General features: G+C 46.7%; 1 protein-coding gene across 1 annotated transcript in view; it reads left to right on the forward strand.

The window, feature by feature from the left end:
• The window catches only part of ITIH6 (inter-alpha-trypsin inhibitor heavy chain family member 6), a 38,154-nt gene extending 22,501 nt beyond the window's left edge, over window positions 1-15,653 (forward strand). Inside the window, 10 exon segments of the mRNA XM_060292045.1 lie at window positions 283-476; window positions 478-1,229; window positions 1,231-1,277; window positions 1,280-1,342; window positions 1,345-2,300; window positions 7,615-7,663; window positions 12,683-12,796; window positions 13,778-13,829; window positions 13,831-14,150; window positions 15,442-15,653. Of these exon segments, the coding sequence (XP_060148028.1) occupies window positions 283-476; window positions 478-1,229; window positions 1,231-1,277; window positions 1,280-1,342; window positions 1,345-2,300; window positions 7,615-7,663; window positions 12,683-12,796; window positions 13,778-13,829; window positions 13,831-14,150; window positions 15,442-15,653 (2,759 nt within the window).
• Window positions 15,654-16,088: the final 435 nt, after the last annotated feature.

Below are 16,088 nucleotides of genomic sequence, written 5' to 3' on the forward strand. Positions count from 1 at the left end.
TTGGGGATCTGCCAATCTGACTAGAGAATGAGACATCCCCCCAGGAAACAGTCAGAGCAGTCTGAGACAGGGAGTGATAAAAACCAAGGACATGTGGGCCCCACTGTCAGATCTCAGGGAGCCTGTGTGGGGGTGGGGATTTGGGAAGGATGAGCAGCGGAAACAGTGTGAGCAAAGATAAGGAGATATGACTCTGCCTGGGAGGTTGGTGAGGTACCCAGTGTGTCCAATGCGGGTAGAAGTTACTAGAAAAAATGGTCTCACAGTCTGCTCTCCAATTAGGGACTGACATCAATGCAGCTCTGCTGGCAGCTACTTCAGTGCTGAACCATAGAAACCAGGAGCCTGGGAGGGGTCACAGTGTGGGGAGGATCCCTCTCATTATCTTCCTGACAGATGGGGAGCCCATGGCTGGAGTGACAACTCCCAGTGTGATCCTCTCCAACATCCGTCAGGCACTGGACAACAGAGTGTCCCAAGGTCAGCTTGGCCTTTGGGGATGATGCTGACTTCCCACTGCTGCGTCGCTTGTCCCTGGAGAACCAAGGAGCAGCCTGGCCCATATGTGAGGACACCAACACAGCCCTACAGCTGGAGGGCCTCTGTGAAGAGATCTCCATGCCTCTGCTGGTAGATGTGCATCTGGACTACCTAGGTGGCTTGATTGGGGCCTCACCTTGGGCCTTTTTCCCCAACTACTTTGGTGGTTCGGAGCTGGTGGTGGCAGGCCAAGTGCAACCAGGAGAGCAGGAACTAGACATCTACCTGGCAACCCGTGGCCCCAGGGGTCGGCTTCTCGGGGCCTGCCACAGTGAGGTGGCCACCAACAGCAGCCAGAATGTCTTTGGTTGCCCAGGGGAGCCAGCCCCCAATGTAGCCCACTTCATACGCTGCCTCTGGGCCAACATCACCTCTGGAGAACTGCTGGAGGCACACTTCCAAGCTCACGATGCCAGCACTCACCACCTGCTGGCTTCCAAGGTCCTCAACCTGTCCTTTGAATAAGATTTTGTCACACCTCTGACATCACTGGTCATGGTGCAGCCCAAAGAAGCCACTGAAGTCAGGAAACAGACTTTCACCGCAGATGGACTAGGCACCATCATGCCCTCATCCACCAGCAGTCATGGCCTAAGGGCAGGCACAGCCCAGCCAGCCTTGGTTCCCAAGGTTTCTCCCAAATCAAGGCTTGTGAAACCAAAGTTCTACTTATCCTCAACTACTCCTGCCCAGTTCCAAGGAGTTGGAGCCACTGGGTCAGAGCCCTAGTACCCCATCCACCCTCGCACACCAAAGCCCCAAATTCCAGCACAACAGGATTCTGGCAACTTGGCTCAGCCAACTTTAGGATACCACCTGCTGCCTTTGTGCCCTCAAATTCTGGTGGCCTATTGCTTCTGAAGCCCAACACGCCATTACATCAGAATTCTGGTACCCTATTACCCATGAATTCCAAGACACAAGTCCCACCTCTGAATCCTAGCACCCCAGCCCAGCCCAAAGGTGGCTCTATGAAACATGTTACTCTGCTGCATTCCAAACCTGGTTCTCCATCACAACCTAAATTAGATGCCCCATCACACCCCCAACCTGGGGTACTTACATCACAGTCACCCAAAAGTCTGTCACAGCCCAGGGCTGGAGTCTCCACACATCAGTTTTTCAAATACCCATCACACACCAGAGCAAGTGTTCCTGCTCCTAAGACCCCAAACAACCTGCCGTACCCTAGACCTGGGATCCTCTTACCCAAGACCCCTAAAATCCCATCACCTCTTAAACCTAGTGCCCCACCTCATCAAACTCCCCTAAGCTTATCACTTTCCAAACCTAAGACAACAATCCCCAATAAACCCAAAATCTCATTACCCTCCAGACCTGACAAACTCAGGTCCCCACCTCCTCAGAGCCTTAGCATACTTCTAAGCACTATCTCAAGTCCTACAAGTCCCAGCAGTTCCATGACAATTTCTGTCCTTGGAGAGCCCCTCCCTACTCTCTTTCACCCCACCCTGCCCTCTCTGCTGCCCCCTGGAAGGCTATGGCATCAGCATGACCTGTTGCCAGAGCCCCAGTGCACCAGGAAAATTCTGGGACCATCTGTGTCAGGAGTCCCAACAATGGGCCTACCCAACAGCTCCAGGCCTATGCCAGAAGGCAACCCCCCAAACCTGCCAGTCTTGCTGCCTTCTAGCATCCTCCCTGAGGCGGTCATCCTGCTCCTTATCCCTGAGGAGCTACAGCTGCTGTCTGAGTCAATGGAGGAGTCCAAATTTGTGGAGTCCTTGAACCCACCGGCAGTGACAGCACCAAATCCTAGCCACTAGACCAGTGGCCCTGGCCTTTCAGCTTTGCAGAAAAGAATTCCCACAAAGATGGAAAGTAGTGAAACAAGTAAAGTATTTATTAGAAGGAAAAAGAGACAGTACATGTGGATAGACACAGGCGGACTCAGAAAGAGAATAAAGCCCTCATGGTAGTTTAAATCACTTATATGGGGCATTTCTTCTGGGTTTCCTTTAGCCAATCATTTTGATTTGCCTGGTTCAGAGTCCGTATTTGGTATACCTCAGGATCCTCCCAATGTGTGCACCAAGATGGATTCCACCCAAGAGGGCTATGGGTAGTTGGGTGTCACTCCCCTTTTGACTTCCAAGGACTTTTCTAGTTGGGAAGATCTCCTTGACTTTGAGAATGAGAACTATGTGGTCTCTTATCTTCTATCTGGGCAGGGCCCAGCTCCTCTCTCAATTGTCCTACTATTCTCATCTTAGAGTATCGGTCCACCGGTACTGAATCTCCAATAGCTTAGCCCTAGGGAGGGCATCTACCTCCTGCCTCAAATACCCCGTGGGAGAAGTAGCCCCCAAGAAATATTTATGGGGAAGATGAAGGACAAAGGTCTATCTTCCATAGCTTCCTCAGGCTGGCAAGGGTCTTGTAGACCCTACCTAACTGGGGTCACAGAACTCTTGCCCTGTCTCATTAAGGGGCCCCAGGGTGATTTCTGTTATTTCAGCAGGATTGGCTGTGGGGAGTGGTTGGAGTCCCTGCACCACCATTGTCCTGTGATGCCCTAGAGAAAACAAACTAAATAATTAGATTAGAGAAGCAGGGGCTAAAGACTAGCAAAAGACTACTATAATCAGAGACTCAAGCAAGGGTAGGAAGTTGGTTATACAAGGTCAGCATATCTTTGTTAATCTCAGGCTTAAAATTTTAGTATATTTCTCTATTTCTAAAATGGAAGTTCTGAACCTGTTGGTTCCAGGTCTCCTTCTTGGACTGAAAGGTCTTGGTTGCAAATTTGCAACAGTATGGAAGACAACAGAGCACTAGGCAAAATATAACATAAATCAGTATGGCTGAAACAAGGAAGGTTATAAGAAAATGGAAACCTCCCATCAGAGAGGTTCTTTTTCTTTGGTTCATGATTTTATTTTTACACAACATTGTAAAGCAACCATACTCCAATAAAAATTAATTTAAAAAAAGAATGCTGGTATAGGAAGGCATGACAGTTCACAATTGCTTAATTCTTAGATATCACTAGAAATTAAAGTTTTTAAGATTAAAGAACTCTAATAAATACATGTAATTATAATTACTAGAACCAATAAAGGAAACAACTGTGTATACCAAAAAATTAATTAATTAAATTTAATTTATCTTTTGAGTGAACTTAATTAGAATCTAATATTAATTCTATTTTTAATTTCTTTTTAAGAATATTATTATACTTTTACTTTTAAAGCCACTTCCTGTTACATTTTTTAAATCCCTTTCTTTTTTTATTAATTTTTATTGGAGTATGGTTGCTTTACAATGTTGTGTTAGCCTTCACTACACAACAAAATGAATCAGCCATACGCATACAGATATCCCCTCCCGTTTTGGACTTCCCTCCCACTTAGATTATCATAGTGCATTAAAAACGTTTTAATATCTTGTGGGATCCAGGAAAACAAGCTGGAGAACCAGTTTTCAATTTTCCCACCCATAATACCGAGGATTGGTGGTTAATTGTCTGCTGAAGCCAGGTGGCTTGTTGTCGAATTTTCTCAATGTTGGCCTCTACCTGGGAAGAGGTGTTAAGGTATGTGCAACAAGAAGTGTTGGCAACTGCACGTACCCCTCCTTGTTCTGCCAACAGATAATCCAGGGCCAGTCAGTTGTCAAGTACCACTTTGGCCAGCGAATCTAGAGACTTCTGTAAATTAGTGAGAGTTAGCAGTACTGTTACCTATGGTAGTAAGAGTATAAGACAAGTTTCGAAGGACATGTTGGTGGGCGGCTACTCCCCACCATGGTAACAATGTATACCCAAAGAAATAGGCATCTGCATCCGGGATGCCACCAGGTAAATCTCGAGTTAATTGTGTGAACAGTTTTAATGAAGTGGCCCAGTGCTTGGATTCGTTTAAGGAGTGGATTAAGAAAGGGGTAATCAAGGTTCCCAGCATACACTGTGTGGGCATGGAGTTATTTTGTAGGCAATTAGTGGTGCATGGTTTTTTATCTACCTGGCATATGAAAATGTATCCTGGCAGGGCACGGTAGACTAACTCACCCAAAGTTTTAAAACCTAGCCATCTGGTGGGGGAAGGGTAAACTGGGACGAAGTGAGAGTAGCATTGACATATATAAACTACCAAATGTAAAATAGGTAGCTAGTGGGAAGCAGCTGCATAGCACAGGGAGATCAGCTCGGTGCTTTGTGACCACCTAGAGGGTTGGGATAGGGAGGGTGGGAGGGAGGCTCAAGAGGGAGGGGATATGGGGATATATGTGTACATATAGCTGATTCACTTTGTTATACAGCAGAAATTAACACAAAATTGTAAAGCAATTATACTCCAATAAAGATGTTTTTTTTAAAAAAAAAAAAAAGACCTAGCCATCCAATTCTATTGTTATGGAAAATTTCTGCAGCTACAAAACCAACCCGCTCCATCCACATCCGTCCTACTATCTGCTTCTCCTGTGTGGATCGTTCTTCCTTTGGGTAGCGAGTTAGAGTTTGAGCACAAATAAGTAACTGGAATTCTGGCTTGGGGGGGCATTATAAAATGCTGGGGTGCTTTAATGCCAGTTCTTTGTCCTCCCAGTTTGACTTCATATTCTCCTTCTGTTGCTAAGGGGAGGGTTAGGCAAGAGACATTAGAATTTTCTTCAGTAGGAAAATGAACAATTCTGACTCCGTACATTACCGTTCTGAGCCTTGGGTCTCTGGTAGAAGACCATTTTCCATCAGGAACTTGGCTATAATTCCTTACAAGATGGACAAGAGGGTTGCTCTGGTCCACAATGGACTTAGCTCAGGGTAAACAAATCCAGCATTCCGTCAATAGAGTGGAGGAAGCAAGAGTTTGTGCAATGAGAACCAGAGCTGCTGTCCATCCTGTGGATAAGGGAAATAGGCATAGAAAAGCTAAGGCTTCATAGTAGCACCAGTCAGAGTCATATTTAAATCACCTAGCATGGGCAGAGAAGTTTAGTAAATTCCAAAAGCAAAGGTGAGAGCAAAGAAGACAATAGTTATCTAAATCTACCAGAGCCTATCAATTATTCTGTAAGTGTACCGGAAGGCAAGAAGGAAGATAGTGGCTATGGGTACTTAGCCTAGGGTCTAAGAAGTCTTTTTGTCCTTTTCAAATAAAAGCTTCAGGTCTTGGAGAGGTTCATTCATCCACCTGGAATTTTCAGGCTTTTCTGGGTCCTCCGGATCCTGTGGAGACTCAGAGGAAGGGGTGGATTCACAGGAATGGCTGGAATGTAGGTCTTCAGGTTCTTGTAACATATCAGTGGAAACAGGTTTAATTCTGGACAGATGAACCCAGCTGGTGACCCCCTGGAGTTTAACTGCTATAGGAGTGCTCAGCAGGACTTGGTAAGGACCCCTCCATTTTGTGAGTAGCTGATGACCAGGGAACTCATTTTTCCAGGTCTTTAAAAGTTCCCAATCTCCAGGTTTTACAACAGAGTGACTGGGACTGTCATCTGGAGAGGGCTGTACTCTGTTGCCAGGCTCTTGTATAGCCTCTGCACCAGGCCTAGGTTTATAATGTATTTAAGATGAACCTGGGTTTCTGGGTCAGTTAGCATGTCCAGAGTAAGGACATGCTATGTCATTCTGTATGTCATTTCTTCTGTATGTCATTTCAAAAGGGCTTAACTTAGTGATTGTTTTAGGGGCTGCTCTGACCCTTAAGAGGGCTATTGGCAGCATGCAATACCATGACTCTGACCTTTCCTGATGGAGTTTGTCCAAGGTTTTCTTTAGAGTATGATTAGCCTGTTCCAGTTTTCCTGAAGACTGTGGTCTCCAGGATGAACGGAGGTTGTATTTAATCCCTAAAGCCTGAAAAAGCTGTTGAGTGATCTTTACTACAAACAAAGGTCCATTGTCACTCTGAAGGTGACGGGGCAACCTGAATCTAGGAATACTTTCCTTTAGGAGAGCCTTAGCCACTTCAGTTGCCTTCTCTGTTCTAGTAGGGAAGGCCTCTCTCCATCCAGTAAAAGTATCTATAAAGACTAGTAAGTATTTGAAACCCTGGAAAGAGAACATCTGAGTGAAATCTATTTGCCAGTCCTCTCCTGGGTAAGTCCTACATCGCTGGACTGGGTTAACAAGAGGGGGAGGCTTGAAGTTGCCTCCTGGATTATGGGTGGCACAAAGGGCACATGCTCAAGTAACTCTTTTAATTGTCTCTGGGAGCCTTTTCCCTGTAAAAAGACGGAAAACAATTATAAACATTGCATCTCTCCCCAGATGGAAAGAATCTTGTAGCCCTATAATAATTTTCCATTGGTCAGAGAGAGGTATGAGCAATTTCTGATCTATGTGCCACGAGCCATCCATTCCCTTAGTTCCTCCTCTGTCTCATGTCCAGTTCTCTTTGGAAGTTGAGTACCTGGGTATAACGTTAGAAGGGGTAAGAGATGGGATTAATGCCATTTCAGTTATGGGCATCAAGACTGCTTTCTTTGTTTCCCGATCTGCCCTGTTGTTTCCTTGGGAAATTTGAGAAGTTCCCTTTTGGTTCCCGTGGCAGTGAATGACTGCTATCTGTTTTGGTTTTTGAACCACTTCTATGAGATGTAAAATCTCAGCCCTATATTTTATAGGGAAATTTCTTGCATTTAGGAGTCCTCTCTCTTTGCAGATAGCTGTGTGGTCATGTAAAACAAGGAAGGCATATTTTGAGTCAGTGTATATATTTACAATCTTTCCTTCCCCTAGGATTAAGGCTTGGGTTAGAGCTATCAGTTCAGCCTTTAGGTGGCAAAGGTTTTGCTTCTGACACTATGCATGCTCACAACAGCATACCCTGCCCTCCTAACTCCATGTTTAATGAAACTACTGCCATCAGTAAACCATTCTTCCTCAGGGTTTTCTGTGGCCTGGTCTGTTAGGTCAGACCTATAGGCATAGACCCAGTCAAGGGTTTTGAGGCAAGAATGTGTTAGCTCTGGGCTTTTGGCGAACATTAGTGTAGTGGCGTTAAAAGTGTGGCAAGTTTTGAGGGTTAGCTCTGGGGAGTCAAGGAGCAAAGGCTGGTACTTAATAAGACGGCCTCCAGTTACCCAATTGTGACCTTTTGTATCTAGAATCCCTTGCACTTGATGAGGGGTCTGGACTTCCAGTGGCTGTCCAAAGGTGAGCTTGTTGGCTTCTTCCACTAATAAAGCAGTGGCAGCTACTGCCCGGAAGCAGCCAGGCCAACCTCGGGCCATGGAGTCTAGTTGCTTGGAAAAGTAGCCTATGGGCTGAGGAACTTCCCCTAGATTCTGTATAAGGACACCAAAAGCTGTCCCCTGCTTTTCAGCCACATACAAGATGAATGGCTTTTCAAATTGGGGAGACCCAGAGCAGGGGCTCTGGTGAGGACCTGCTTGATATCATTAAAAAGCCTTTTCTTATTCCCCGTTCCAAAGTAATAGTTCTGTATCTGGGCCTTTAGTGTCTTCATATAGGGGCTTAGCCATTAGCCTGAATCCTGGAATCCAAATTCTACAAAATCCTGTCATGCCCAAAAAGGTACAGAGATGTTTCTTTGTCTTTGGTGTGCTTAGGCCTAATATAGCTTGTTTTCTATCTGGAGATAACTGTCTACTTCCAGGGTTTATAATATATCCCAGATATTTAACTTGTTGTTTTGAGATTTGTGCCTTTATCTGAGAGACTCTGTAACCCCAGGCCCCAAGAATATTAAGCACTTCAATGGTATTTTGATCTGAGGCCTCCATGGAGGGACTACATATTAATATATCGTCTACATACTGTATAATAGCCCCTTCTTTCATGTGTATTTCCCTTAGTTCCTTTCCTAGGGCTTGGGTGAAAAAGTGTGGACTGTCCCAAAACCCCTGAGGCAATGCTGTCCAGGTATATTGTTGCATTTGGCCTGAGCCGGGGTTAGTCCACTAGAAGGCAAATAGATATTGTGATGAGGGATGAACTGGGATGCAAAAAAAAGGCATCCTTGAGGTCAAGTACAATAAACCATTTAGTGTCCTCAGGGATTTGGGCTAATATGTTATAAAGATTGGCCATGAGGGGATGTATAGGGACCACTGCATCGTTTACTGCTCTAAGGTCTTGTACCATCCTACATTCCCCATTTGGCTTAACAACTAGCCTAATAGGAGTATTGCACGGAGACTGGCAGGGCACCAAGAGGCCATGCGTTAAGAATTTATCTACAAGGGGTTGTAAACTCTTCTTCACTTCCAACTTTATAGGGTATTGTCTCTTGTTAGGGTAGGCAGCTTCTGGTCTATGACTAATTCTTACAGTTGGGCATTTATGGCCCTTCCAGGGATTCCTTTTTCCCATACTGAAGTGTCCACTGCTTGTAGAATATGGCTGGGAATAGGACCTTGCTCTTCCAGTTGGTCTGTCTTAGTCAGAGTCAAGATAAGGGGCTGCTCGGGGCCTCCTAAATCGAGTATGGCCCTGAGGGAGCTCAGAAGGTCTCTCCTCAGTAATGGAGTGGGACACTCAGGTACAACTAAAAAGGCATGCGAAATCAACCACTGCTCAAATTGGCAAGTGAGAGGCCCAGTAAAGCAATGGGTGCTAAGCTTTTCATCAACACCAGTCACAGTACAGCTTTTGGAGGAAAGAGGTCTAGAGTGAAAAATTAAGACAGAGTGAGTGGCTCCCATATCAATTAAAAAATCAATCTTCTTACCTGCCACGTCAAGGACTACCCAGGGCTCCTCGATGGAGATAAGACATCTCATTGGGGGGAGCCACCAGAATCCCCAGCCCACCTCAGTTGTCGAGCATGGCCATCTTGGGAGCGGGAGCCCCCCTTCTTCTTTGGGACTGAGGGCAGTCCCTCTTCCAATGACCTATTTGTTTGCAGGTTGGGCATGGCCTGGGGGGCTCTTTCTGGCAATCTTGGGCCCAGTGGCCAGTTGACTTACATTTGTAGCATTCCCCCTTGTTGGTCTTACCTCCAGATGGAGAGTTGGACTTTCTTGGCCCCCTTGGGTTGTCCTGAGGTTGCAAGGCATGGCTGACAGCAACACCTATCAGTTTTGCATGAGCCCTGGTCTGTCTTTTCTCATGATGGGTTCTCTCTTCCTTCTCAGCTTGGTCTCAATTATTAAATACCCCAAATGCCACATCTAGTAGTTGGGGCATGGGTGTTTGTAGGGCTAATTGTAATCTTTGGAGTTTCCATTTAATATCAGGGGTGGACTGACTAATAAAATGTTGTGTTGTCCCAGCAGGGGCTGACTTTCAGAAGTGGAGGGATCTATGTTGGTATACTTCTTAAAAGTCTCCACAAGCTGCCTATGAAAGAGGGCTGGATTTTCTTCTTCTTCTTGGGTCACTCCTTTAACCTTTTCATAGTTAACTGACTTTTTGATACACTTTCTCATCCCTTCTAATACACATTGGAGCATAGGCTTCCTGGCTTCTGTTCCTGCCTGCAAATTATAATTGCAAGGGCGTTCCTGATTTGGGACTGCATCTCCACCCATAGCATAATGTTCGGGTTGGTGTCTGGCAAGCTGGTTGGCATGTCCCTGGGCTGCTGTCCAGATTCTCTGTTTTTCCTCAGGAGTACAGCAAATAGATAGAATTACTTGGACATCCTTCCAAGTTAAGTCATGAAACCGTTCAACAAACTTACTAGGGTCTTCAGAAAATTGGCCCTGTTTCTGTTTGCATTGGGCTAAGTCAGTTAAAGAGAAGGGCACATGTACTCTGATTGTCCCTTCTCCATTTGCTACTCCCCTAAGAGGGCATAGTTTCCCTGATCCTGGGTGATAGGAAGCTCCACTGCGAGTTACCCAAGAAGGACTAGCCTCTCTTGGGGTAATGGAGGGTCTGGTGGGCATAAGGAGGTGCAGTTTGGGGTCAGTCAGAGGGAGCAAGAGAAGTAGGTGGCTCTGGAGAAGTAGGGATACTGTCAGGAGGAGGAGCTAGGTTTGCCCCTGAGAGATGGGAGAGCTTAGAAGGGGGATCATCTAACATGTCAGGAGAGTTTTCTGGTTCCCCAGGTTTTGAATTATAAGAGGTGGGATTTTGGTAAAGGACCATGAAAGCCTGAATATAGGGAACCTCAGTCCACTTTCCCACCCTGCAGCAATAAAGATCCAATTGCAGAATGGTATTGTAATTTAAAGACCCATTTTCAGGCCATTTTTCTCCATTCCCTAACTTATACAAAGGCCAGGCACTGTTACAGTAGAACTTAAGTTTTTCCTTTCTTAGCCCTTCTATTTAAAAAAAATTTCCAATTCTTAAGGATACACTCCAGAGGTGTCTCTTCTTGCTTGGAGGGGGATCCTCCTATGTTGAGTAACTTGCAAGCAAGAACAAGAGAGAGCTTCTAGAATGGAATCTGGCATGCTGGAAACATTTATCAGGAGGCTTTAACCTGAAGGGGTTCAGGGCATAGCCCAAATTCTCTTCAAACCTGATGAGGTTTCAAGTGTCCTCTACTCTCCCATCGATTTCTGACCAGATGTCTCTGGTCTTCCATGGTAACTTGTGCAAGCCTTCTCCCCCAACATGGCCAGGGGAGGACCTTTGAACCAGTGCAGACCAGTTGCCAGGACTTTCCTTAGGAGGGATCCCTTGTCTATAGAGCTTATGTCCTGTGATAAGTCTTCCTATGCTGGGGTGTATTCCTCATGACTGAGCATCTACAAAGTTTATAATTCAGGCTTCTGGGTAGCGGCCAGCCAGACAGGCTGTCCATAGCAGTGTGTAGGCTGCCAAGACCTGGAGTGAAGGGGGTCCCATAGATGCAAAGAGGAACCCTTGGAGAAATTGGAGTTGGGCGCTATGGAAGATGCCACAGGGTTCAAGGTTCCAGGGCCGGGAGGTGGAGAAATTCTCATAGTAAATTTCTGGGCGTTGAGTGAGGTGAGAGACTAGACAGCAAAAGAACCCAAAATCCTTTGCCCTGTCTGGCAGCTAAGATAGAACTGGGAAGGGTCTGACAATTTTGTCTCACACAGGCAGCACTGGGTTTGTCAGTGGCGGGGATGCAGTTTAGGAATGATGTCCAGGAAATCCTTCCCTAAAAGGGCACAGAGATACGAAGTGAGAAAGAGACCTTGTTGTGCAAGTAATTTCTGAAAGAAAAGCGTAGTGGAGGGTTCCATACAGGACAATGAGAGAGAGAGAGCAAGAGAGAGAAAAAGACACCCCTTGGGTTCCTTCTCAGTTGGAAATCACGTTTCCACCATGTCCCAAAGGATAGCATCAGCTGTCACCCAAGTGTTATTTGAATCTGCACAGCCTGGGGAATCTGCCTGCCACCCTCAATGTTGTTGGGGTAGCCACAACGCTGTGAGCAGACAGAGGTTATGCCCTGCAGGTCTTGAAAAGAAAGTGAAGTGGAGAGTGAGAAAGAAAATAAGAGCAAAAGTCAGGGACCTCAAGCCGCAGCTGGGTGAAACCCACTGTTTACCTTGAATGCCTGAATTCCCAGGTGTCGGAACCAAATATGATTTCAGGTGCCTCAGCCTGCAACGGTTTGAAGCAGGGTTTCTGTTCCTGGCCAGAGATTGAGGTCAGGTCGTGGTGGTAAGAGCAGCAAATCCTAGCCACTAGACCAGTGGTCAGTGACAAGGCTCTGGCCCTTCAGCTTTGCAGAAAAGAATTCCCACAAAGATGGAAAGTAGTGAAACAAGTAAAGTATTTATTAGGAGGAAAAAGAGTACAGTACGCGTGTATAGACACAGGGATTGACTCAAAAAGAGAGTCACGCCCTCGTGGTAGTTTAAATCACTTATATGGGGCATTTCCTCAAGGTTTCCTTTAGCCGATCATTTTGATTTGCCTGGTTCAGAGTCCATATTTGGTATATCTCAGGATCCTCCCAATGTGTGCGCCAAGATGGATGCCACCCAAGAGGCCTATGGGTAGTTGAAATCACTTACTATGGGGTGGCGCCCCCTCCCTTTTTGACCTCCAAGGAGCCTTTCTAGTTGGGAAGGTCTCCTTGACTTTGAGAATGAGAAATATATGGTCTCTTATCTTCTATCTGAGCAGGGCCCAGCCTCCTCTCTCAATTGTCCTGCTATGCTCATCTTGGAGTTTCTGTCCTTAGGGAACGAATCTCCAATTGCCTACCCTGGGACACCCATTTACCTCCTGCCTCACTTCTAGGACCATAACTTCAGAGTTGTGCCTCCTGCCTTGCAGTGGATGGGGACACCCACTTTGTGATCCACAGCCCATGCTCAAAATAGAGGATCCACTTCACACTAGATGGGTGCCCAGGGGACCTACTACAGCTCATAGATGACCCAAAGGCAGGTGATAGTCCCAAAGACTCTACCTCATATAACTCCACAGCCAGATATACACATGTCAACACCCCCAGACATTTGTGGGTTAATACAAACACATATCAGTGCACCGCACTAACACACAAGGACATACCCAGACACAAGGAAACACACACAAATATACTCTAACACCAAGACACTCACAGAGACACATACACACACACTAGGGAATACAGTAAACTCACAAAAATACACATCTAGGCACATATATTTTGACACTTTCCACACCTACACATAGTAACATACAAATAAGCATCCAGACACACAGAGATGAACAACACATGCCCAGATCTACACAATGACACATATATCAACACACTCAGACACACACACATGCGCTGGTAACCTCACTCATCCCAATACACAAGAATTCAACACACATAGGTACACATACTCTGCTACTCTAGACATATAAAACATACCAAAGCACATAAATACCATGACACACAGCCAGATGCATGCACAGTGACACCCCCAGTTATACAATATGTACCAACACACAGCCAGACACACACAACATAAACTATTCACCAAGACTTATAACACCAACATATCCAGAGACACATATACACATACAACCAAAAAAAATACACGCTCTACCATAACACCTTCCCCAAATACGCAGATGCACTGATATGTCCAGAGATACTCATATGAACAGAACTAAACACACACATTTACACACTCAGAGGCAAGCACATACATGCAAATAGCCCCACTGGGGTAAGCATGCACACATATACATACATGCTCATACACTGCACAGGAAGGAGCAGATAGATGGGCTGTGGTAGAAGCACTTTCCTCAGGAGCTAGCTTTCTAACCACAGATCTGCACCACTTCATCTGAACTTCAGGCCCTGAGACTTCACCCCTCCTGTGCTGTGGGTGACTATGTGAATGACCATGTGAAAGCCTGTGCTCCCAGCAAGCATTCTTCTCCCTCCAGGGCTGCATGTACGTGGACAGCTGCTTGGGACACCATCAAGGCCAGGGCACAAGTACCTACTTCCAGACCATCACAGTTACTAAAGACAAATCCCAGGCCTACACTATCACCATCACCCGCAGTTCCATATCCATGCAAGGTGAGGGTACCTTGCTTCTGTCCTGGGATCAGTCAGCCCTACTGAAGAGGTCCCAGCTGGAGCTCCATGCGGCTGCTACAGCCCACCTCATCCTCTGCCTTGGGCCCCACCTTGAATTCCTAGTCCTCCAGCACCGCTACCAGAATGCCAGCACCCTGCAACTACCCCACCTGGGGCTCTATGTGATCAGTGGCTCAGGTCTCAGCCCCTTGGCTCGTGGTCTGCTGGAAAAGTGTTACTGAGGCTGATAGTGGTCAGAGGGCACCAGTCCCAAGAGAGACTCTGCCAGGGTGAGAGGCCAATGAGCCCCCAGCACCTTGACCCTCAAACCACAAAGAGGAATCAGAGCCAAGCTGTGCCCTTGGAGAGCTCCTGGTCTAGGAATAAGACAGACCCAGGACTTCCCTGGGGGCACAGTGGTTAAGAATCCGCCTGCCAATGCAGGGGACATGGGTTCGAGCCCTGGTCTGGGAATATCGCACATGCCACAGAGCAACTAAGCCCGTGTGCCACAACTATGGAGCCTTTGCTCTAGAGCCTGTGAGCCACAACTACTGAGCCCATGTGCCACAACTACTGAAGCCCGTGCGCCTAGAGCCCATGCTGCACAGCAAAGAGAAGCCACCACAATGAGAAGCCCATGCACCACAATGAAGAGTAGCCCCTGCTTGCCACAACTAGAGAAAGCCCACACACAGCAACGAAGACCCTATGCAGCAATTATATATATATATATATATATATATATATATATATATATATATATATATATATATATATATAAAGACAGACCCAGGCATGGATAGTGATCCCAGGGAGTTATCAGTGCTAGACAGAAAGCAGTCCAGGGAGCTGGAGGAACCCAGGGTGAGGCATCTTGCCCAGCTCTGGAGTTCAAGAAAGATCTCCTATAGTAGACAGACCCACACTGAGTCTGTAAAGCTGAGCAAACATGTAGAGGAAAGGAATAGAGATTGGAGGAGATGGAGCTGGAGTGATCAGACAAGAATGCCAGCATGAGGAATTTGGCTTTTTCCTGAAGGCAATGGGAGTCATGAAAAGGCATAAGCAGGTGAAAGATACAGTCAGATCTGAGTATTACAAAGATCCCTCTGGAGGCTACTGTAAAGGGAGATTGCAGGAAACCAGACTGTAGGTCAGGAGACACTAGCAGAACCTGAGGCAGAGGCACACGCCAAAGAGTTTGGGCAGTGATGGTGGGTTGGACAGATATTTTTACTTCCTCTGAACTTCCTCACTTCTCCAATCTGCCTTGTCATCTCCTTCAAGCCGGACTGAACCCCTCTGCTGCCATCTCATCCACCTTGGCTCTCTACTTTCATACTACTGCCCCATCTGGCTCCTCCACGTTTCACACAATGCTCAGCCTCTTCCCTCCTCCAGGCCTTTGCTGCCCTTCCTCCCTCCCACTTTTCCTTCTAGGTTTCCTGCTTTAGGATCCTCTCAGAGCTGTCAGTAGGACTGAGACCACTGCCTTAACTGGTGTTGCATCTCTCTCCCTCAGGACATTTCCAGCATGCAGACATCCAGCTGGTGGCAGGGCCTATGGCGCCAAGCTTGAGGAGGCACCAGGACCCAGATGTGCTTGTGATCCTAGGCAAGAGGCTGCTGAAGGACTCACCAAGGCTGCCACCCCACTGGGCTTCCTGCTGGCTGGTGAAGCACTCTCATGTACAGCAGCTGCTGGGCCACCCCTACATTGCTTATGTCCTGTGATGGCCCCTGAACCCCAGAGCAGGAGACCTGAGTTTTGGAGACCCAGAGGCCAGGGCATAGGGTGAGCCAGGAACAAAGCTCCGAGGACGTGGAAACACACAGGGACATGCACACTAACACATGCACTAAGTGACACACATACCAGAACACACACACAAAGACATGCAGATCTATGGACCTAGAGGCTTAGGGACTTCTACCTCCTCACAGTCCTTACTGTCTCCAGTCTCTACTCTTTTCAATCCATACTCCACAGCAGCCTTAGAAGTGACTTCCTTAAAACAAAAAACTGAAGCACCAGTCCTGCTCATGACCTCTGGCTCTGATGACATATTTAAAGTTCTTACAGTTCCCCTAGCAAACAATGCTCTCTCCCACCAATGGGCCTTTGCGTGTGCTTTTCCTTCTATGTGGGACTCCCTTCCTTGGCTTCAT

Source organism: Globicephala melas, chromosome X (genome assembly GCF_963455315.2).
Source record: "Globicephala melas chromosome X, mGloMel1.2, whole genome shotgun sequence".
NCBI classification, from domain to species: domain Eukaryota; kingdom Metazoa; phylum Chordata; class Mammalia; order Artiodactyla; family Delphinidae; genus Globicephala; species Globicephala melas.